The 24,185-nt window shown below is 43.7% G+C and overlaps 2 protein-coding genes across 4 annotated transcripts in view; one reads left to right on the top strand and one right to left on the bottom strand.

Annotated features, from left to right (window-relative positions):
- The window catches only part of ARHGAP17 (Rho GTPase activating protein 17), a 46,701-nt gene extending 44,355 nt beyond the window's left edge, over window positions 1-2,346 (bottom strand). For all 3 annotated transcript variants that reach the window (XM_084270808.1, XM_084270806.1, XM_084270807.1), the window contains exon 1: window positions 2,258-2,346. In XM_084270808.1, coding sequence (XP_084126934.1) covers window positions 2,258-2,310 — 53 coding nt within the window. In that variant the 5' untranslated portion in view covers window positions 2,311-2,346. The remainder of the gene's footprint in view (window positions 1-2,257) is intronic.
- A 632-nt stretch (window positions 2,347-2,978) lies between these two features.
- LCMT1 (leucine carboxyl methyltransferase 1) lies at window positions 2,979-23,190 on the top strand (the record flags this gene model as incomplete). Its single annotated transcript, XM_084270817.1, has 11 exons — window positions 2,979-3,076; window positions 4,567-4,670; window positions 5,237-5,358; window positions 6,884-6,960; window positions 7,627-7,688; window positions 15,653-15,755; window positions 17,556-17,676; window positions 18,420-18,521; window positions 18,940-19,031; window positions 20,979-21,076; window positions 22,732-23,190. The coding sequence occupies 11 exons, from the start codon at window positions 2,979-2,981 to the stop codon at window positions 22,752-22,754; spliced, it is 1,002 nt and encodes a 333-aa protein (XP_084126943.1). The 3' UTR covers window positions 22,755-23,190.
- Between the last annotated feature and the right edge of the window lie 995 nt (window positions 23,191-24,185).

The raw sequence follows: 24,185 nt of genomic DNA, 5'->3' as shown, positions 1-24,185 counted from the left end.
ACCATACTTTGCAGAAGCCAACATAAACTTCTTGACTTTAGTTTCTCTCCCTCTGCATCCCCAAATCACGTGTATAAGTTCCCTGAGTTTCATCAGAATTAATGCAGATTTACAGCGATGAAAGTGATTTCAATTACATAAATGTTTTTCTTTGACTTGGAATGTGACAAATATTAGGGTCAGCAACAAAAAGAAGTCCCACCTTGTGGCAACAGGACAGACAAACCCCCAGAAGGGGCAGTTTGGTTGATTCAATGCACTTACAAACACAAGGATATCATTTATACACGAAAAAGGTCACAAGCACTGGTCAAGACTTGACTTTTCCCCTCAGTCTGCAGAGGCTTCTCACCCCCACTCAATTAAAAGAAAAGACTGTACGTCCTTGGGTAAAGCATCCATATAACTAACTTCAGTTTATTATTAAAAGCAAACTGCAGAAGTAAGAGGGATGTGCTTGTATTTAATACCAACTAAAACAGGAAAGAAAAAGAGAGTTTAAACTGTTTGCATTCAGCTTGTAAACCCAAATGAGTCAGTGCCATTTTAGGTAGTTTTTAAACAAAGAACAATTACAGGCACTTGTCTGTATTTTAATAAAACTAGGAAACTTCACTATTCCAGACTCAGGCTGCTAAGGCACCAGACAACTACCTGGAGGAGAAGTATGAGTAATAGTGGTGCAGGCAGACAACCACACCCCAAGAACCTCCGTTGTGAAACAACCGATAGCCGCAGCTTCCACGGGGGTTCAGCTGCCTTTAGTCAAAGGTCGTTAGGAACCTCCCAACCCTTACAAGACTATAAACACTTCTCCAGATTTAATTCAGATTTTTTCCCCCCTTGAAGCAGAAAGCAGCCCAAGAGGTTTATCCTACTCTTAGTCCAATGCAGATTACTTGGAATTCCACTTGGGATTTGGAGCTGTGGGCCCAACACAGGCAACAAGGGAACGCTGATCATCACTCTTGACAATATTAAAAAGAAAAACTAATTAATTCCTACAAAGTGACAATAAAAGGAGAGAAGATGGGTTGGGAAGTCATGCTCTCTTTCACAGCAAAACAAGCACCCTATTAAAAATCTACTACTCAGCCCCTATTAGCTGACACACTTGACCTGTTTTATACAGGTACGTAGGCCCCAAAGAAAACAAACCCTGTGTTAAGGGAGTTATTGGGGCGGAAGCCATGAAAGTATAAACTCAGATATGGAAGTTTATACTTTCAGCATAAGTACATACTTTCAAGCTTGAGTTTCCACCTAAAAGGAGAGAACAGTTTCTAGAGGGGGTGGGGGGAAATAAGAGAACTCTACCAGAAAGGCAGAGAGAGTTATATTTGCATTTTCAGCAGACAAGAGGAGCTGCAGGTGTACGGTCCCGTGCTTGTGCACAGATTTGTTTCCAGAGAATCACAGTGAAGGCTTCCCAAGGCTCTGACACCTGGAGATCGACACCCATCAGAGCTGCGTGGCTTCTGCTGGCTTCGTAAAAAGCCAGTCACGGAGGAGGGATGTGCCCTCGAAGGTTTGGTTAAGGAATAAAGAACGAGAAAGAGAGCAAATAACTCGATATTCAGCTGTAATTGTAAAGAAAACTGTAAAGGAAACGAAAGGCACACAAGCCCAAGCGGGAAGCACACAACGCAAGCAGCTCTGTGGGGGTCGGGGGGCTAAGGCGACCCTCTGGAGAGCCCCCTCCTTCGCTCCCCGGATCCCCAGCCCCGAGGGGATCCCCGCTCTGTGGCCTGAAACGCGACACAAGACCCGACACGGGGGCGGGGGGCGGGGGGGAGCAACCGAGCGCTGCCCCGCCGGACGCGGGCTGCGGGTGCCGGCCCGAGGCACCTCACGGCTCCCCTCGGGGCTGACAACGCCTGCCAACAGGCGGGACGGGACCGCGGTGCCAGCGGAGACCGACACCCGCCCGGCGCACAGCCGAGAGCCACAACATTCGGGTTTGTGGGGTTTTTTTCCCCCCGCTTTTCGAGCAATATCGGGTTTCCGCCCCCTCCGGTATCTGCCCGAGCTGACAGAAGTTCTTCTTCCCCCTCAGGCCCCGCTCAGCAGCCGCGGGAAGCCCCGGCGCGCTCCCTCCCCGCCCCCGGCGCGCAGCCGAGATTGCGGACGGCCTCCGCCCGCTCCCCGGCACAGCCGCTCCGCGCGGGAAACCCCAGCGGAGCCGCCGCCCGAGAGCCGGCGGCAGCCCGGCGCAGCCAGGCAGGGCCGCCCGCGGGACCCCGACCCCGCCACCCACCTGCCGACGGTCTGGTTGGCCAGCTGCTTCATACGGTTAAACTGCTTCTTCATGGCGGCGCCGTCCTCCCCCCGGGCTCCCGCCGGGCACCCGCTGTTCCACCACCGCGCCGCACCCGCCCCGGCCCCCTGCCCCTGCCGCCGCCGCCGCCGCCTCCTCCGCGCTCGCAGCGGCACCGCCCCCCCCCGCTCTGGCCGCACCGGAACCCACGGCCGCTTCCGGCCCCTCCCCGTGCCCTCGGAGCCACAGCCGGGTCCCCGGGAGGGGCGGGACAGCCGGAAACCGGGAAGTCCCGCCCGAGGCCTGGATGGATGGCGGGAGCGAGGGATGCTCCCGGCGGCTGCTGTGTCAGGGGCGGCTGGACTGGCTCGGTGCGCAGGGGCCGCCCCTCCCTCGGAGGGCAGCCCCAGGCCCAGCTCCGTCCCGCGGTGCTTGTTGATTACCGTGCCTCAGGACTACCGCTCCCAACTTCCTTTGCGGCGCGGCAGCTGGTTCCTGAACGGGGCGGTACAATGCGTCGTCTCTCATTGGCTGCTGCAGGAAGAGATGAGCCTATAAACCAATCGCTGTGGCGCGCTTCCCTACTTCAGCGGGCCGGTCTGCGGGGGCTGTCCTATGAGAAGCAGAGGGGGGCGGGCTCTAGGGGTGGTGGCGGCAGTAGCGGCGGGCGGCTGAGGTTCGGTCGTTCGCTCGCTCCCCGGGCCCGGCCCTCGCACCTTCCATGGCGACTGCTACCCGCGACCCCCTCTCCGCCGCCCGCCTCGACGAGGCGGATGAGGCGGTGCGGGGGACGTGTGAGGACGCGTCCGTCTGCAAGCGGTACTGGCGGCCTGGGGGGAGCGGGTGGTGGGGCTGGGGTGGGCTGGGCTGGGCCGGACCGGGCCGGGCCGGGCTGGGCTGGGTTCCTCCGCCGCCCACCCCACCCCGGGCCGCCGCCCCGGGGCTGTGCTGGTGGAGGCGAGGGCAAGCAGGCAGCAAAGCACCTACCGGCCCCTGGGAAGCTGGGCTGGAAGAGGAGTGAGAGAGCGCTCCAGCAGCCCGCGGGTGCCGCTGTGCCCGGGGGTGCCGGTGGCCTTGGTGTGTGCCCGAGCCGAGAGCGCGACCCGCTGCCGGGGCCGGCCGGCCGGGGCAGCAGAGGCGGAGCTGTGGAGCGAGCTGAGCTGGGCGCGGGAACGGGCCTCAGAAGGTGGGGGGAGGCTGCGCCCTTGCAGCGACAGCCTCAGCTGTGCCATGAGCCTGGCTCTAAACACCTGCCCAGGTTCTGCTCTAGGGCTCGTTTCTAAGCCGCCATAGCTAGAACTGTACCTACAGAGCTGGAATTTGAGACTTGATGTCTTCCTGAAGTCTTTACTCCCCCTCAGGAGGGTGGGTGCTGGGCAGGTGATGAGTTTTGTTGCCCTTTTGTCTGTGGGTGTGGATTTCACTCCTGTTAGTGCTGCCTTTTTGTTCTGTCCTCTGTTACTGGTGTAGCAGCTAATTATTAGGTAGTTTGGTTTGACTTTAAGTCTATAATTATCTTAAGCAGGGGATGCAGGGGGAATCAGCCAGCCCCTTCTCAGTGTCTGTGGGGATAGGACAAGGGGCAATGGCTGCAAGCTGGAGCACAGGAAGTTCCACACCAACATGTGGAAAAACTTTTTCACAGTGAGGGTGAGGGAGCCCTGGGACAGGCTGCCCAGGGGGGTGGTGGAGTCTCCATCACTGGAGAGATTCAAGACCTGTCTGGATGCCTGAGTGATATGAGCTGGGGAGCTGCTTTGGCAGGGGGTTGGACCCGATGATCTCTTGAGGTCCCTTCCAACCCCTATGATTCTAGGATTCTATGACTTTCAGAGTTTTACTTGTTCCTATTGGTTGTAAAGCTAGCAAGCCCTGTTACAACAGGATAGCGCCCATGCCTGTGCTAGGGATATGTAGAAGTTCTGGAGCGAGTGCAAACAGCTCACAGCATAACACTGTGTAGGAGTAAAGCAGCCTTTGTGTGTAGTCTGAGGAACTTCAGACAAGCAGTTCCTTTGTTTGCTGGGTCCTCAAGGAAGAAATACTTAAGAATTAGGGTCTTTGCTCACAGAAGTCCATCAAATCATGTACAGGCCTTTAAAAAGATGCTTGTTAGATATGGCAAGGGCTACTTTTTCTTTTTTTTCCCATTATAACTTAATTGAAATAATTCCTCTCAATCAACAGGGGTTTTAAACCTTGGCTGCATGTACACATCCAGGTGTGAGTGTGACCATTTCAGTCTGTGTGTCTTTTAGAGTAAATCTTGGCAGTCTTGTTTCATAAACGTTTTCCCCTCCACCGGACAGGTTTGCTGTGAGTGTTGGCTACTGGAAGGACCCTTACATCCAGTATTTTGTGCGACAAGCCAAAGAAAGAAAAGCACCTGAAATCAATAGAGGCAAGTTGACATGTGAGCATGAATGAAAGCAGTGCACATGAGTTCTTAACTGGTCTTGGTGAGCACCTGAGGGAACCTCTATATACTGGGTATTATGGGGCATAGGAAATGCAGAATAGGAGAGAAAAGTTTTGTTCACAGTAATATGTCCATAATGTATCTGGTCTTTAAAATATTCAAATCAAACTTTTATCCCTTGCTTTCTGTATTCTGGTTGAAATCTCATGTGCAGTAGTCTCTACAAAGCAATCAAAAATGTTAATTTGACCCAGGGGAGCTGGGTATGTTATCTCTGGTCGCTGCAGAATTATACATGCCAGTTAGAATTATTCTGCTTGGTTTGATGTGGAGCTTGACTAAAGCTTTTATTTACCCAAGGAATCCTGTTTTATCAGTGCATCAGATTTTATTAGTAATAAAAACAAACCCTCTAGGTAACTTAAGTGCATAGTTCTTCCTACAAAACACCTTTTTTTTTTGATAGACAGAGTTTATAAAGTTACCTAGAAGTTTTAGTGAGTATTTAACATGAAGTATTATATGAAACTAATGAAATAAACTTGTCTATTTGTTAATAGGCTATTATGCTCGTGTTCATGGAGTCAGTTATCTGATTAAAGCTTTTCTAAAGAAGACTGAATGCAACTGTCAAATTGTTAATCTTGGTGCTGGCATGGATACCCTGTTCTGGAGACTAAAGGTAATGATAACTGGGAGTACCAGACTTGTCCACGCAGATCTGTATCTTCAGCCATTTGAAGCACAGTCCTGTGAGGGTTTGGTGTTCCTGCATCCTGTGGTACAACGTGGAGGTGTGCAGCAAGGACGAGTACTGCAGCAGGCTGCCCTGGCTGGCCTGCCTCAGGTCTCACCTGGCTTAGAATTACTTTCAGTGCTTTGAAACCTCGGTTAGCGGGAGGGGGCTGCAAAAAGTGTGACACGAACCTGACCTCTAGTGGACTTTCAGAAACAGAGCTCGAGCTCCACGTTTTGCTGTCTTTAAGCCTTCAGATTTCATATTTTATCCTATATTGAAGCAGGAATAAGGTACCAAAGTACAGGATTGTACAGACTCTATGTGTTTATGAATTATTTATAGAAATGTGAGTTTATATCTGTAAATATATGTGTCTGTATCCATGTAGATAACTCACAAAAATTCAGATTATTCAGGTATTACAGGATAGTGTCATTCTGTGTGAACACACCTCTGAGTCATCTTGTCTTCTCACTAGCATTGGCATTTGTAAATTTGGGGGTTGGAAGAAAGCCCAAGAGGCAACCAGTTGCATTTTACTTGGTCACAATTAATTGTATTTCAGTTAGTGGAAAGGAAAAATAATGGGTTTTGTGGGGGTTTTTTTGCTGAGTTGTAAAACTCTCTTCTTATCTGTATGCCTGTGAAAACTGTGTCAGTACACATTTTCATGAACTTTGCTGTAACTGATTTTAAAAGATAGTGGGACCTGTAATTCCAAATCTTTATCCTTCTAAAGAGCAGGTGCAGTAAAATTAACATACAGAAGATGGGACCCAGTTAATTGAGTGCTTTGGTGTTCTGACTACTGATTGAATCTACTGCTCAGAAATTCAGGAGGCTGACAAGCCACAACTGGCAGTACATACCCATCACAAAAGGATTGCTGCATAGGGAGAAACTTGGTACAGCTTATCTATCAGGGTGTCAAATAGTGACAAGGTGAAATGGAGAGGTTTTCCCCTTTTTTTGTAGTATGGGAATACTGATGCACTTGTAGTCTGGCTGTTGGTTTTGGGGCTAACTTGGGAATGTGGTCACATTCTGAGTACCTTCTGAGTAAGCCTGTGCAAAACTTTCCTGATTTCTTTCTTGGAAGAGTACATTGAAGATGCATGGTAAACTTGTAATAGTTTCCTGTTGCTGTGCTCTTCTAGAGCCTGATAATATTGTTGTTGGAATATACATGGCAGGGATTTAGTGTCTGGGACTGCTGCAGTACATAAAATGTTAAATAATGTCTTTAATGCCTAAAGGACAACTTGATGTCTCTCAACTGGGGTATTTTTTTGGGGGGATGTGGATTCCTCAGGCTCTCTTTTAAACTGTGGCACGCTAAGTTATATTACTGTTCCAAATTGCAGTGTAAACTAAACCAAAACTGCTTAGAACTTAAGGTTATATCTTTGTGTCACGTGCACGTGAGACTTGAATGTCCCTAATCCTTGAGTCTTCCTCCAATTCTCAGGATGAAAATCTCCTCCCTAGAAAATATTTTGAAGTGGATTTTCCAATGATAGTTGCAAGAAAAATACATAATATCAAGTAAGTATAATCCCTGTGTTTCTCTATGTGAAACTGAATGTAATTCGGCAAAATGTCATGAATTGCAAGCTACAATTATTTCATGTCTCTTCTGAGAAACTCTTCATGCTCTAGGATTTAGAATAAAGGCTTTGTTATGCAGACAAGTCCTGTGAGTGACTCTGCAGAAGCTGTTTCAAATTGGAGGAGTTGATAAGTGGAAGCTTTAGGGAGACAAGCTGACTTTAGTTTTAGTTACATAGAAAAACACAATGGGCAGTGGAAAGCCTCATGATAGTTAGGGGTGATTAAGTCGTCTTCCTTCACTATTGAAGACAGTAGGAAGACTTGTGTGTTCAGTTGGAGGTAGGCTAGCTGGTATTACATGTGAATATACTGTTTGAATGAACACACTACAGTTTATGGAGGATATCTGTAGAGAGTGTCTGGATTTTTCTTGAAAGATTACCTTAAAACTTAAGAGTCGTTGGGTATAAAACTCTGCTGCAACTTATTATAAGTCTAACTTGCAGAAGTTTTTATTTCCAGTAGAGGGCAGAGGTATTCTCTGGTCTGTTAAACACACACACACATACATATATATATATATATATGTTTTAAAAAAAAAGTAAGCACACTGTTAAACAAGCTTAACTGCTCAGAGATGCTTCTTCCTTCTTCCCACAGATCAAAACCTCCCCTGTCAAAACCAATTATGGAATCTCATTCAGGGGACTCTCTTCTAATAGGTGAGTCATCTTAAAAATAAGTCAGCAGTGTACTGCAGCACTTTTAAAACTTTTTCTGATCATTTTGTTCTGCTATGTGGGCAGGCTTTTAATGTTTGAAATGCTGTTTGGACAGAGAATTGGGAGGGAAAAGAAGCTTTTTTTTTTTCTTCTCTTCAAGACTCCTGCCCATTTGTTCTGTGCTATGTTAGAAGTGTCTTCTCTTAAAGTGCTTTTATTCTGCCAAGAAGTTGTTGGATTTTTTTTCTCTTTTTCTCTCACATGTAGCTTATGTTACATTTTCTGTCACAGAAAGAGAAAAAGGCTACTGATAGTCATGTGTACTGGATTAAAATATCTATTGAGCATTTACCTCTTAATCATCTTCATATCTCATTAGGAGCACAAATCTTTACGTTTAGCAGAGTCTTTGCAGAAGAAATGCAGCCTGCAAAGTCTATTCTGAGGAGCCAGTGCCACTTGTTAGATTTTTGTATTAAGAGGCTGTTAGAGTGAAGGTGGTGTCATGGGGCTGCACTGTCTTGGCTAATAGCCTTGTTACTTTGGTGTCAGGGTTGGAACTTGAAAACCTCTTTATGTGTGGGGGGAAAAAACCTTGGGATGTGTTCAGTAATGTTTTTGGTGCCTGAATAACAGATATGACACTGTGGTGGCTGCTCTGGACCCTCTAGGAGGAACAATAGTTATCTGCATCTATGATACCAGCTAATTTATATTAGCAAATGTGACCCTGAAACAGTGTTAGCAGTGTTTTCTGTTCCCTAATGTGGTTTGTGTACCAGGTGCTTTTTATAAGCACAATTCTAGTTAAGGGTCTGGAGGGCTTGAAAGAGCCCTCCAAGGAGTGAAGGAGACTACAAAGGGTGCAGAGCTGTGCTTGTACTGTCAGTGGCAAGGCGCAGGTCCTTCACCCCAAGGCTCTTTAGTGCTTTGACTGGGATCAAAGCACTGCTGTGCACCTACCTGATCATGATATTTATGTATGTTATGCACATTTTATTCCTGTATCTTAGAGGGTCTTAACTCACCAACCTTTTAGGTGTCATTTGAGTGGCAGAATTCTGTGTCGTACATTCAGGTCTCAGAAGATGAAAGCCCATTTCCCCATCTCAGAAAAAGGGCTCCTGAGTGTTCCAGCTAGGAGACCTTCTCATAACATCTCTCTTAAATACAGTGACATACACTGCCCTGCCAGAGGCATTAATGCAAGGTGGATCAGAAGGGTTTGTCAGGATTTGTGTTCCTGAACAGCTGTACGTAGCCCTGGTACAGCAAAACAGCTGCAGAGTTACCAAGTTGCAGTGGTGTATTGTAATCAAAAGCTACTAATTTTAAGTCACAGCAGTCAGCAATTAGTGTATCACTGTTTGAATGTGTTGGAGTGGCTTATTTCTCTAAAGCTGTTGCTCTTCTTTCTCAGCGCTGGGTTTTAAATACTTGAGTAGCAATTTTACTGTGACCCAGCTGATGTAGGTTTTACTACACTGAGGTCTTCAGGAGGTAATGTCCATATACTTGGAGGTGATGGAAGTCTGTTGTAGAATTCCAGTTTGAGCTGGGGCTTGATAACCAGAGGTCAGTTTGAGTGAAATCCATATGGGAACTCTTATTTAAGGGCACATTAATGGAGCTGTTTCATGTGGAAGTGCCACCAGAAGAGGTTGTGGACTAAGTAGACAAACAGATTAATAGAGATTTTTTGCACATCTGAAGGGATTTGACAATGTGCTCAGCTACTAACTGGTATCTGCCTTGTCATTTAAAAACTGTCTTAGTACCTGAGAATTGGAGGGTGGTGGCTGTGACTCATGGGCTCCATGAGAGGGTCAGGGAACTACAAGCCAGTGGGACTGAAGGCTCTACTGGATGGATTAGTAGAAACTCTTAACAGACAGGCTTAGTGGAAGGCAGGAATAGTATGTGTTGAGAAAGAGTCAACATGGCTTTTGTAAAGGAAACTTATGCCTCTCAAACCCATTCGACTTCTCCATAGAAGACAAATGATATATTGGAAAAGGACATTGAGTTAATATAGTGCTTGAATTAAAAAAAATATGTTTTATTAGCGTCCCCAACCAAAGCATAACAGAGAATTTGCACAGTTGTTGTGGGGTAAGGAATGGTTCTCATATGGATAAAGAACTGGGGATGGAGGGGTAGGCATATGTTGTTAACTTTCATTATGAAGTGAGAGTGAGATCTGTGCTTAAGGATATGTTGTTGTTCAACACTAAGAAATGATTGGGAAAATAGAGTGATTAGTAAGTGGCAGCTTCTTGGCAAGTCCAAACTCTTCAGAGTGGTAAAGAACTGTAGAAGAATCTTGTGAAATTAGTGACTTGGTGATAAATTCAATGTGGACTAATATAAAGTGATGCACATGAGTGGAAAAAATAGTTTCTGCTTCAGATGTAAATGATAGGCTGCTGGCTGCTTATTGCTGCCTGGGTACAAGATCTGGGCATTAAAATAAATAGATTTATGAAAACATTGGCTCAGTAATGGTCCATAAATCCAAATAAAATTTAAGGATTCTTAGAAAAAAGATAGAAAACAACATAGATGCCAGTACTGGTAGTATACTAATACAGCCTTGGGATTGTATAGCCTTCTTTTGTCTTTTCCCTAGGTAGCTGCTGTTGGCATCTGAGGGAGGCAGGATACCATACTAGGGAGAGCTTTGGTCTGGCCTGATACAGCTGTTAGACTGATGCAATGTTCTGGGAATGACCTGTCATAGGGAGTGTAGGGGGACCTCAGAAGCAGCATTTCCAGGTAGGGAAATGTTACTCGTTTTTGTGGGTTTTGGGGTGGGGATATGGACTGGGATTTTAAATCTTGGGTGGGAGGATGTCCTGTCCTGCCCATCCACCAAGTCAGTAGTGTGGAAATGACTCGTGTGTACCAGGAATAATTTGTTCAGGTGTTTTTGCATTTTATTTTTAAGATGTTACAATATTATTTGACGTGACTCTTGTTCTCTTACTGTTTTTCTTACCACACTAAATGATTTCTTTCCATGAAGCTAGTGCTAATAGACAACTTTATTGGCTTCAGGGGAACATCTGCTTTCTCCTTGCCCTTTAGACAAACCAGTGACAGCATGGCTTGCAATTCAAGTATAGATATTTGTGGCCTCTGCCCTTGAATGCAGCAAGATGACACTCATCATGGAACAGCTTAGTCGCTTCCCAGGGAATGTTGGATCTCCAGGGGAAGGCAGGGAATCCGTGCAGTAATTTGACATTGCTGTGGCAATAGCAGATTAAATTGTTTTCAAAGTTCAGTGGCACTATCTTGTTTTTTATGATGCAGTTGCTAATGTTGGGAAGGTAGAACTCCACCTTTGCTGCCTCGTGGAGCACACATTACACTTCAGTGAACTGGCTGCCTCTCTCTGCCACTTCTACACTTTCTGCCCCTGTCTAGTCCAGCTTTGGGAGCTGGTTTAACTTCCTTTTCCCTACATTGCCAAACTTCCTTGTGACCCAGTGCAGATCTCAGGGGTGGTGTTGTCTTGGTGACTTGTTTGCCTTGTGTTGGGGATGATCTTACTTTTGCAAGAGAAACTAAATCCCTCTGTGTTTTGACATGTACCCTGTTCTGATGTTGTAGCTTATGGCATTGGTCTCAGGTTGGTTGTTTTGTGCCTGCAGAATAGGTTGTATGGGCTGGTTGGTTGTAAAGCTGCCAGAGATACCTTAGGATGAGAATCCTAATGAAATCAGTTTGAGTCAATAGTATCCTGCATGCTGTCTCTTGGAAAACCTCCAGGAAATTGTTTCACTAATCTTGAGAGTAAGAAAAGAAAACTGAGTTCTTGTAGCAGAGGAAACACTGTGCTTTGTGTGCCTGTGATTCTGTAATGCTGCTTCAGCAGACAGATTCAGGTGGTGGGTGGGTGCCTGGGGGGCACCATAAAACAGAGCATGTACCTGCTGGGAGTGTGTTTCTGTGAAGAAAACATTTATTGCAGTGAGGTCAAAAGGCATCTATAGGCAACTCCTGCTACTGTTGAGTTACTGCAATGCTGTCTATATTCTAACCCCTTGTATTGTCACTTCTGTGCCAAAAGTCATGGAAACTATGCATGTAAGTGGTATGATGAGAACAAAATGTTCTTTGCTGCCTTCTGCACGGGTAAAAAGCATATGCCCAGGCTGAGAGAGCCTGTGTTGGGTAGGTGGGTGGGCTGGAGGGGTGGGGCTCATTTTTTTTTCTCTCCTTTGCTCTCCCCTCCTTTGTATTTGTCAAATGAAATCTGAATCTGGCACGTCTCAAAACTTCATTTCAGACGAGTACAAGAGAGAAACTTTGTACATAACTGAAGGTGCTGAGTGTGAGTATCACTAAAAGCCATAAGGTAGCTCCATCCTCTAGAAAACATCATGACTGAACCTCTTAGCTGACAGCCAGCGTGAAGTATTGGTGCCTGGTTAGGGACAAGTGCTTGGAATGTGGGATTTTCAATGGATTGAGACACCAAGTGCTGCTGGTTGTGCCAGCACGAGGGCAGTGGGCCTGAGTCACAAGAAGGTAGCCCTGTTGATGTGAAAACTGTCACTGACTTGTGCTAGTGCAGTGTGTGTGGTGTTCTCCAGCCTGGCCGGGAGGGAAGGCAGCAGCAGAGATCTGATGGAGCACGCAGGGCTCTCCTCTGTGGGGAGATCATTGTGGAGACACCTTCAGAAGGGTGATGTTACAGTAAGAAAAACAACCAGCCAGGAAAACCCCTGAACAACCCACAAATCCTAGGGGTTTTAAACCCCAAAGAAATTGATTCAGTTAAAAGAAACTTCTTGTTGATACGAAGATATCAGCAGAGACTGTGTGACTGTCCTACCAAGCTGAAACGTGCTGCAGCTTTTTAGCTGCTCTGTAGATAGAGATTGTAAAATGCTCTTGCACCAAGGCTGCTCAGTCAGGGTGGCAGCATATTTGCAAATTTCCATACTTAGGGTATCAAACTCCACAATAAAGTAAGAATTGGGGTCAGACCATGATCTAGTAGTGAGTTATTTTCTGGGCTGTTTATGGCCATACTTTGACTTTTAGCCTCCAGGCTGGGAACAATGACAATGCCAGCTGTCGTCAGCTGCCTTTGCCTTGCAATAAGTGAGTGCCTGCTATCTAAGAACAAAGTGATGGAGCAGTTGTCTGTCTGATTTTAGAATCTTGATGTTGTTTGCTTAGTTAGGTATGATCTCTGTATCTCTTTGGGTTTATATATAGGCCAAAGGTGGAGGCTAGCAGAAAAATCTAACAAGGAACTTTGGAAGAGGCTGAGCTTAAATTACTGCCTTCTGCTTTTCCTGCTGCCCCTTTTTTCTTGCATTTTAAAATTGAATAGTGTGAACTTTATCTTTTTCCCCAAGATTTCCTTCAGGTACATGAATTATGGAGGTATTTAATGAAGTACTTTCAGATATGTTTAAAATGTAGACTTTTTAGCAATTGTATCAGCTTGTGTATAATGTGTGTGCAGCTCTGCCTCTGTACTACCCGTGGTTGTGTTTGCCAACAGCCGTCAATGGGGACTTGAGGGAAGTTGGCAGGAAAATGTGTGGAGGAACAAGTACATTCTGTTTGAATGGACTGGAGAAGGAGAACCAGGCAGCCCTCATGCTGGAAATGGAAGTAAAGTGATTGCATTTGGAGTAAAAGGCTTTTGGAGTGAGGAAGACGATCCATTCCTCATCAGCTTTCTTTGTCTTTTAAAAGCTTCTCCTGCAAGGAGTCCTGTATTAAGCCATGAAGTATACTTGGCTTTAAGGTTTAAAGAATATTTCCACTGAACCAAGTCACCCCTAAAAAACCTATTCTGGTTTAGTGGGTTTTTTGGTCAGTTTGATTTTTTTCTTCCCAGTATTTAACTTCAAATAACCACATGATGATTACATGGCTGCTCATTTTCACTTTTCCACAGCCTGTATCTCTTGACAATCTCCCAGGTTGCTTCCTTTGGCCATCCCCTCTCCCACCACAGAAGTTCTGTGGGGTTTGTTCATGTGCATACAGGCTTCTTAAAAACAATTTTTCTGAAGTTTGAACCGTTTTGAAGGGCAGGTTTCTAACCTGAATTTTGAGATATTTTATCCTTTCCTGTTCTTCAGTGATAAAATTGCTTGAATCAATATGCTGTGAGCAAGAGACATTTGCTTCCACCTCTGAAGTGTTTGTATTGCTTCCATTACTGGATCACTTAAAAATTTTGGTAGCTTATTTCTGGTCATAATTAATGTGCTAGTATGTCCAAGTCAATGAAGCTGGACAAGAAGATTGCATTAATTTTGTGCTAATTATGGTGACTGACGCTTACTGTGCTGTATCTCCGGACAGCAAACCAATCACTATATAAATACTTTCCTCTGTGTGGTGGGGTTTTTTTGTGTGGCTTTTTTGGATACCATTATCATGGCCTTGATATAATAACTTAAATAGAAGGGTGTGGGAAGTAGTAAAGCTATTACAGAACATGCACATGGAAAAAAGCCTTGACTCAAAATGTTGAATCATTTGCTGCACAACTTTCTTTTTTCCCTTTTTTTTCCCCTTTTTCCTTATTTTTTTTTCTCCTGTAACTCTGTGTGAACTGTTCTGGTTTCTCTATCTGTTCAGAAATGTTGGTGGAAAGACAGTTGCTGTCACTTGAAAACTAAATGGAGGTACATCTTCCAGAACATTTGAAGCACTGCTTAATTTGATAAATTGCCTTCCCTCCCACCCCCCCAGGATTTTTGTTCCTCTCCTGAAATGGAAAACCCCTTTCATCCTGTCTCTACAGCCACTTGGTTTCTCTGTCTCTCTTCCCTCTTGGCATCGGCTCCCGTGTTACTGTTCTGGGGCTGTGTCTGTCTGCAGCAGGATCCCAAGTGGAGCTGTGCCAGAGCTTGCTACTGCAGGGGATGCTGACTGGCCTTTATGAGACCACTTTAAACTCTCACTCTGGGGTTTTTTTTTCACTTGGTTATTTTACTGCTTGCTCTCTTGCACCCCTGGCAATGGGGAGATAATTATGTGCTAGTCCATCCTAATGACCTTACTCAAGTAAAGCCAAGTCATGAAAGAGCAAGCTGATATATATCCCTGCAGAACTTTGTCTTTAAGTGGTTTTGATACTGCACTTGCAGAGTGCTTTCTATGGGGACTGGGCTCATCTGGTTGAATTAATTGCAACTGGTTGTCAGAATTATCGACAGTGAGATGCTCACACTGCTGCTGGCTTCTTTACAGGTTTGCTAGGATGACAGGGTGTCTTTTGATTTCAGTATTAGTTCCTCCTTCATGTTGGAAAGCATTTACAGGAGCTTGCTGCCTGTTGTATCCCAGAGTGATTACTTGTTTCTCAGAATACCTCTTCTAATTTGACTCCACACTTAAATACCATCACCAGATCCTATGAAAAGGCTAAATGATAACTTTTTTGGACCCTGAATCCATGTGAGATACCCATATATATGATACAGCAATATGTATTTTTAATTTATATAGCTATACTTATTGTTGATATTTGGAATGTTGTCCTGCTCAACTTTTCAAAAATTGATGTACACTCTTTTTTTTATGTAGTTTCTCATATACACATGCTGGGTCATCTAAAAAGGCTATCAACAACACAAAACCCTTGCCTCTGATCTTCACATTTTTCTTCTCTCTGCATTCCTTGAAACCATGGTAACGGATGGGGTAACCTATCCGCATTATAGTGGCAGCGGAGGGAAAGATCAGACTTGTTGCAGAGTCTGCTGCTGATGTATCACCATCTGGAAACCACAGCAATCATGTATAAGGGAAATTAATGTTTCAAGAAGAGTTGCTGTTAATTGTTAGGCATTACAGATCAAACTTTGACTTGAAATGAACATGTCCCTGATTTTTGGGGGGTTTGTTTGGTAGCTTTGTTTAGTTTTGAATTTCAGTAGCCCTCTTATTTGTAACTGTTAGTCTCAATTTTAAACTTGCAGATTCTCACAGCCTAGACTCCAGTCGGTATTCCCTAGTAGGAGCAGATCTCCGTTTCTCATCAGATCTGGAGGAAAAGCTAAAGAAACATAACCTGGATATACAGTAAGATTTTTATAATTTTTTTTTAATTGATGAGGGCTTATGGAAACATACTGGTGAGACTGAAGTCAGGCTTTTGGGCATACAGTATCTGCATCCAGTGCTCATTATGCTATTTCCATGGTTACCTTTTCCTGAGCCCTTTGAGCAGAAGGAATTGTTCAGACACCTCATGCAGCCTCACTGAGCAGAGCAGGCTGGCATTGCCTGTGACTGCTTGATAGTTCCAAGTCTGAAGCAAGGTTGTTCATTGTATAGTCTATTCTGTAAACTGCATTTTCTTCCTTCCTGAGATCAGACTTTACAGAACTACTTGCTGCTGCTTCTTAAAATGCTGAGCAGAATGAAAACTGGCTTTCTGTGGATACATTTCTGGTGGTTGGTTCTCTTTGGGGGGTGTGAGTTAAAGCTCTTGTTGCAGGGCAGGCACTGTAATTCCTTCTCACTTCTCCCCATCCCTTGCCCTGGAGGGGATGAGCTCCCACAGCAGCCATTTTCTGCCTCATCTTGTACTAGTTTTCTTTCTCCATGAATTTAACTCTTTTAGAGATTTCTAAAAGACTTATCCCTTGCTTGAATTGGGTTGAAATTTAGTTAATAGAATCACAAGTTATTCCGGGGGAATCTCTAGCTTGAAGATGTATTGAAATGTCATGAATTGTGCGTTCAGTTGAGTTTAGTTTAATGCTGACTGATGGGCAGGACCTAGATCAGTGAACACCTTCCAACCCTAATGTAATAGTTCTGTAAGTGAAGATTTCTGGGACCTTACTTGGCAAAAGTGAATGATAATCCTGTCAATGTTAAATTATTTCTGAGTTTTATCTCTGTGATTCTTTTCTATTGTCTCCACTTAAAATCTCTATTGTTCCCTGGACTTCTTGGTAAAGTGATTGCCATGGAGTCCTTTGAGAACTTAACTCTGGCAGCAAATATCTGGGGCTTTATTGTTCAAGCGTTAGGCTTCTGGAGGGGCAGGATTTAAGTTTTTAGAGTGGATGATGGACATACCTTTCAAATATAAGATATATAAATAGCGGCTATCTGGCTGGGTGGGAGAGAGCATATGGGTAAGCAGAATGCATCAAATTGCCATTTAAATCTTTACACTTTCATCTTCTGAAATCTTCCCTTGCTTGCCTACATTGCTGCTCCTTGTGGAATTTCTCCTGCTTCTAGTGACTTTTTCTTTTTTCCTGTTCAATCTAGCAATTAAAACTCATAGTTCTAAGGAAAATTACTTGTGTAGATGTCTATTTTTGGGGTTTTTTATGGATGAAGGAGGAAGAGGCAGTGTGCAAACTATAGGTTGCATTTTGTTAGATAATATATGATAGATACTGAACAAATTTGTCTAATTAAAATTCTTAGAACTTTTTGAAAGAGAAAACACTTTTTTCAATTTGTATTCCTATTTTTACTGATCTCTGGAAGTGTGAATTGTGTATATAGGGTGCAGTTCTTTGGCAGAATGAATTTTAGCATGCTGTTCCTGCTATCACAGTTCAGAGTAGACTTAGAGAATATACATTATTCTGTGTTCAAGCTGACTTAGGAGAGGTTGTTTCCTAATATCTCTGTTTTGTATCCATGGGAGTCCCCTGTCCGCTGCCAGAAAACCCAGGTCTAGTCAGCTTGATGAAGTGAAGTGATTTCATTCAGTCTTCAATGTCTAGTTAAATCAAAAGTGGAGGCATTTTGAAAGATTTTGAGGATGTGAAATTGCTTGCTGCTAATTCTTTATAGATTTTTTTTTTCATGTTCTCTTGCTAAAAAAAGTTCTCTTTTGTATGTTTGTTTTAGGTTGCCAACGCTTCTGGTAGCTGAGTGTGTGCTGGTTTACATGACACCGCAGCAATCTTCAAATCTCTTGAAGTGGGCAGCAAACACTTTTCCAGTGGCCATGTTTATAAATTATGAGCAGGTAAAACAAAAATGGCATTTTTAGACAGGCGTTATTGGCACGAAAATTGCTTTCAAAAGTGGGAATTCTGCTTGTAAAAGAAGAGTGGGCCATATCCTTTTGTACAGGCAGCAGTTTCTGCTGAACGGCTGTAGATCTGTTAGCTTGTGAAGATTATATAGCTGTTCTGAAAGACAGTTCCTGCACTATATTAAACCAAAAGAACAGAGGTTTAACCCATATGGGGACAAAACCATAGAATATTGGCTTAAATAAGACAGAGGAAACGGAAATTATGCTGAATGTTGGATATGAGTGTATAACAGTCATTGCCGAAGAGCAATGGGAGGTATGTAAAGTGAAGCAAAAATCACATCAGCATTAACGTAGCTTCTCTTTAGGGAAGCAAAATGCTGCCTTGGGGGAACTAGGTGGCTCCAGGAGTTAGTAACAGGATCTTTCAAGCTGTAAATCACTGCTAGAGAGCTGGACCAAGTTGCTGACAGCTGAAAACAGTTGGTGCCCAGTGTGGGGTCATTGTGTCTGCAAAGGCAGTAGCGTTGTCACCAGTAAACTGGCACTTGGCTTATAAATGTGAGGTAGCGGAGGAGGTTGTGGCAGTGGGGAAGGAGATATGGTGTAAGAATATGTGAAACTTACTTTTCTGACATAGACAATTCAAGAGTTTAACCAAGTTACTGCTTTTCACTGCGATTACGTTCTTTTCGGAAGGGGGAACACTTTTGTCTCCTTCTCTACCTGAGGTGAATATGACGGACCGGTTCGGTCAGATCATGATTGAGAACTTGCAGAGACGACAGTGTAACCTGGCTGGAGTGGAAGTTTGCAGATCCTTAGACTCTCAGGTAAAGGAGCACAGAGCTCTGGGTGTGTTTGATATTAAACTTAATTAATCTGTCTACAAGTTCTGCCTCTCTATGTGCTCTGTGAGCAGTGACCAAAGCAGGTTTGGGGTGGAGCAGCTGCTCCCAGCTGAATCCCTTTCTCATCTGTGTTATGGGTTCCCTGTTATCAATGCCATGCTTGTTCACTCTCACTTAGTTTTGGTAGTTGTATAAAACCTGCAGTAGATCAGAGTATAGCTCTGTCTAGCCCGCTGTCCTCTCTGCACAGAGGTTAGCAGCAGATGCTTAGAGAAGTGTTACAGAGCCCTTCAAAGAATAGGTCAAACAGATGGCCTTACACAGTCCTTAGGGGAGAAAACTGTTCTCTGGTATTTCAGCTCTAGTCCTCTGAACACTGTGCTGCTTGTTTATTTTACAGCGGGAACGATTGCTGTTAAATGGCTGGGAAGCTGCACGTGCCATTGATATGATGAAAGTCTACAGCTTTTTGCCACAGGCTGATGTCAAAAGGTATTACTGATAGCTTGCTTGCAGCCAAAAGTCATCTTCAGGTGCCATTTCCAAGGTAGCTCACATCAATACGTAGCGTGGGATGCCCTAGTATAGCAGAGAGGAGTCTGTGTGCAGATGTTAGCTGGGTAGACAGAATATGTCTGAGTCTGAAGCTCTGCAGAGCCTTAAGGATAATGCCTGGAGCAACACTAATGATCCAGAGGGTTATTGCTGCCAGAAGTAGACTGGCAGTACTGATGACTTATTTGGGTGCGATATAAAGCATCTCGCGACAGAGATTTGCAGATAAAAGATGCTGCAGAACTGCTGAGTTTTCACAGTACCTGAGATGTGAACATCCAGCCTCCACAGTGCTAGATGGGTGGAGTCCTAAAATCCACTCAGAACAGGCATGTGCTTTTCATGTCCCTGAGGGAATTGACATCCTGGTGTTTGTTGCTCCAGTCATGTAGGCCTAGGTAAGGTTACTTATCCATTTGGTTTTTCACTACAAATGGGTGGAAAATGACCCTCCCTTCTTCCCTGGCAGCATATTTGGGTAATGAGCCAAGGCAGGGCAGTAGTTTAGTGCTATGACCTAACGTACTGTGCAGAGAAAGAGAGGTGTGCCCAACAGTGTGATCTGACTGTCTCTCAACAGATTGATTGCATCTTCCGTTCATCATGAGTTAGACTGCTGGGTCTGTAGACAGAGCTTAGCATGTAGTAACTAAAGGCTCTTGTAACAGCCAGTAGTCTGTGGATTTTGTTAATTTTTTTTGCCCTAAAGAAAAGCTAAAAAGGGGGGAAACTTTAATGAGTGACTTCTTGGGTATCTATTGGGAAGTGTGACTTGCTGCGAGCCATTCATGAACTATAGTTTGAATTAGCTGAACAAGTTAACTTGGTCAAAATAAGTGTTCACAGATGGGGATTTCTCAAACTGTGGAACTGAACAGGTGAGAGTGAAAATCATAGGTTGTTTAAATAGGGATATTGACTGTGTAACTGTAGCATATGGCACTTGTGGGGAGGCATAGCTTTTACTTTTTTTACAGCATTTTTTACTACCTTAGATCTGTTCAGCTCCTTCCACTTGTTCCAAATGCCAAGAAATAGGTTACATAAATTCCATCCTTCAGTATTAATGAGGCAAATAATGCTTTTTATTTATAAAAGTCTTTATAAAAAGTATTCTTCTGCAGCACTTGCACATCTGTGAGTGTATTTAACAAACTTTTGCCCCTCAGCCTCTTGATCTGCAGTAGAAGCCCTTTCAAATATTTAGCATGGAAAATAAACACTCTGATATTCAAGAAGAGGAATATGCCAGCTTAAACTTTTTAAAGCAAGCACAGCTTGGGAGAAGTTCTCCTATTTGTTCAGTGGAAGACATTCAAAAACCCTAGGTAGGAACCATTTTTGGAAAAAAAAATCCTCAGATCTTATATGTAGCATTTGGTTTGTGCTTCATCATGAGCTCATGTGGGAGAGTTGTTAGAAGCTGCACTGGTGTACCCATCACTCTTCCAAGACATAATATGGACTTGTTGTGATTGTCTGGAGAAAATATAATCTTCAACTATTTGCTGTAATCCTTTGATAAAGATAAATCTCCTTCCATTAGGCCACACTGTTGTTTATACTTAAATCCAGCAAGACCAGATACATGCTGTACAAGGGGTTAGAAGAGAAATACAGGTATTTGTGAGATGTTATTTAGATAGTCCTGGAACATGAAATTCTGGGGATGAGAAGTTGAAAACATCTTGTGTTTCATGTTTTGACAGCAAAGGCTGGGATTAGTGGTGATACCTTCATTATGAACAAATACCTGTATTAATCTACTAGGAAGGTACTGCCTTATTGGCTGCATTTTTTTCACTCCTATGGAGTGAGGAAGAACACATTAAAAACTGTACTGAGACTCTAGATTGAATCACAATTTTTATTTTATTCCTACAGAATAGAAGGACTTGAATTCCTAGATGAGAAGGAACTTTTTGAACAACTAATGCAGCACTACTGCATCTGCTGGGCTTCAAAGGATGGCAGCAATCTAGGTAATGTTCCTCAACATCTAGGAGGTGACCTCTCACATTGGTGTACAACAGAAGTATCCTGCAGCAGCAGTGGGTCTGCTTCACTGTCATTGGGGCTGTGAGCATCTCCCAAGTGGTGTCTCGTGACTGTTTCTCCACAGCCTGTTGAAGGTTTGTGTGGGCATCTGAATTGCCCAAGAGGCAGCCTGTCCAGTACAGGGGAGTTAAAATTCTTACACCAAAAGATGCCGTATGGGTTACTTTAAATAACTGACTGCTTTATACTATCAGTGCTAATTTAAAGGTTTAGAAATCCTATGCATGTAAAGTGCCATATGGGCACACAGTATATGAAATCACAATGTCCTGACAATATAAAAATAAATTTGTATTACTTAGCCCAGTCTTGTTCTGTCCCCATTTACATCCATCTGAGACTTAAGTTTTCCACACTGCTTTTTTTCCTGGGGGGAAAAATATTCCTTCTGAAGTTAACTCTTTAATTCTCCTTTTGTTCTTAAAGTTCTGTCTCTCCTAGACTGGATTTTCTTTGAAACAGAGACTTGATGTGTGCTTCATGTAGCATTATGTATGTTGGTGCTGATTAAGAAATAATAAAATAAGAAGAATCATTGTTTGGGTGAAGGATAGATACCTACAGTCATTATTTATCCAAATTAGAAAGGCAACTCTGTTGCAGACACAGTTTATCTCTACTTCTGTCTGCAATTTCAGTGACCTTAGTCTTTCCAGAAAGCTCTGGTTGGTAGTCTGTATTCTTCCCCTTGTTCTCTGCCCTTCTCTTGTTCCTGACAAAGTAGCATTCCAGAACAAATTTTACTTGCTGTCCTTAGCAAATGTGCATAGCTGGAATCTCTGCTGAAGTTGTGCATACAGCTTGGCCAGACTGAGTAGCAAAGCATCTAATACAGCTGGTAAAACTTGATCTTCAATACCCAGTTGCTGCTGTGGCAGAGATGCTAGTGCGTGGTGTCTGCTAACCTGAATCCTATGGCTTTGACAGTTTTTCAGCTGCAGAAATAGATGTTTTCCACTTGATTTCTCACAGCTAAGAAGTGATGGCTGTAATACAGAATTATTTCCAAAGGAGCTAAGGCCAGAAAGTTCACCCGTTCACTGCAACCGGTTTTCCAGGGATCTCCAGCATTATTCTTTGCTGTGGTTAAAGAAGTCTTTAGGACTGTTTGCAGTGCTGAGGTTAAGTGATGCAGCACATCTTAGAAGTTAAAAAAGACAAATCCCAAAGGAGATAATCAAATGTCTAATGCATGGATATGGCTTAATATGAAGCAGTTTTTTCTTTATCCAGAGTCAATTTGCTGCCTTTGTTAATGGTACTTTCCTCAGCTTTCTCTTTTTAATTGTGTGGGCAGATCCTTAGTTCATCAGCAGCCTCTCTGTTCTTCCTTCTGCCATGAATAACTTCAGTACTCCTTCAGATTGCCTTACTCAACTTAATTACCGTATCACAATCAAAAAAAGGGTTAAAAAAAGTTCAGACCAACATGCTTCCTAATTTCCTTTCCTACCACCAAATCCTTTCCATTAAAAGATTAAAAAGCATCCTCCTTAACATGTCTAAGTGTCCTGATAGTAGCGAAGTTCAGGTGGTAGAAGAATAAACACTTGTTTCTCCCCCTTTTCTTTTCAAATAGGACTTGCAAGCATCACATTCTAACTGGAGGGAAGCTGTGGGCCCAGAAACCCCAGAAACTGCCTTCTCCTTGAGACAAGGTCACAGAAACGATGGGACTTTGCATGTGCCACCTTCAGTCTGTGCGTCTGTGTGAGCGGCACCGGTACAGGAAGCGACAGGTGCTGCTGGTGTCGCCTGTCCTGTTGGCTTTTGGTAGTTTTAACAAGTATTTCTTGCCCGTTGTGAACTGTTGTTATGAGGTGAGACTTGCCTCCTGTCCCCAGATATGTAACGATGGACTCTTGTGAGATGTCACTAATTCTTGTTTAAAAGCTCGCCTTCCTTAGCTTAAAACTGAAAGTAAAGTGTTCTTGGATTATATGATCTCCCTCTTGTCTCTTTGTGGATGTGTAAAATGTATTTGTGACAGGCAGCTGGCTAAACGATGCTGGTGAGCTGTGTTGTTGGGTATCTCTGCCCACAGCTGATTACAAAGGTTGAACTTGGTTAATTTTCATTCAGATCAAGGTAAATTCTATGGAATATCACCATCTTAGCTTTCCCCTGGCTTTTACTTTTGCTACAAGGCTGTCACAATATTAGGTGTGTTCTTGTAGGGGAAGGGTGAAAGGAGGAGGGCCCTGATTCTTTTTCGGTGATGTACAAGAAACTGGATGCTGTTAAAGCAGACTTTACTTAACTGGGAAGGGCTTAGCTTGGCAGTTCAGCACTGGGGTGGTAAAGGTAAGAAAATCTAAATTTGCACTGATACTGGTAGTATCTGTACACCAGTTGCTCATTCTTCTTTCTTTCCCCTTAAAAGAAACAAAATGAAATCCCAACAGCAGCAAAAGGCTTTTGCTCTATTGTTTGAAATTGAATCTTGCAACCTTCCTATGAGAAAAATAAATGTTTAGTATTTATAATTTGACTAGTGTCTTACTCATTAGAAATTACCTATTTATATCTGATTTAGTGACTACACTTTTCCTTTCTCACCAAATGCCTTGCCAAGAGTATTTTTTTAAAGCATTTGTAGGCACAAGCAACCATGTTCTGTAGCATATGTGACTCTGCTGTGAGAGTGCCTGGCTTTGGGAGTAGTGGATGTGGGCTTGGACTGGAGATGTAGGGAAGGAGATTGAGATACCAGCAAAAGTCAACAGTTCTTAGAAGTGACATTCATTGTTTCTGAGGAAAAGAAGTAGTGAAAAGAAATGGCCTTCCCTTCCCTGCCCTCCTCTCCTTGTCACTGACTGTAGTCACTGGTAGCTATGGGCCACCTCTTTAGGTTTGTGTCCAGCTGATTTCTTATATGAGGAGGCACAGAAATAGAGTATTTGAGTAATGCTCTGCTCAGTCTTTGTAACAGGTTCACATAAACTCTCTGCCCCCAAGGGAAGGGATGGACTCTCTGTGCAATTATGAGAGGAGCTTATAACCTTTGCTTCCTAGATAACAGTATCAATGGGA

Source organism: Gallinula chloropus, assembly GCF_964237585.1.
Source record: "Gallinula chloropus genome assembly, chromosome: 15".
Lineage (NCBI taxonomy): Eukaryota > Metazoa > Chordata > Aves > Gruiformes > Rallidae > Gallinula > Gallinula chloropus.
Note: the sequence above shows the minus strand (reverse complement) of the source record. Positions and strands in the feature narration are given on the sequence as shown.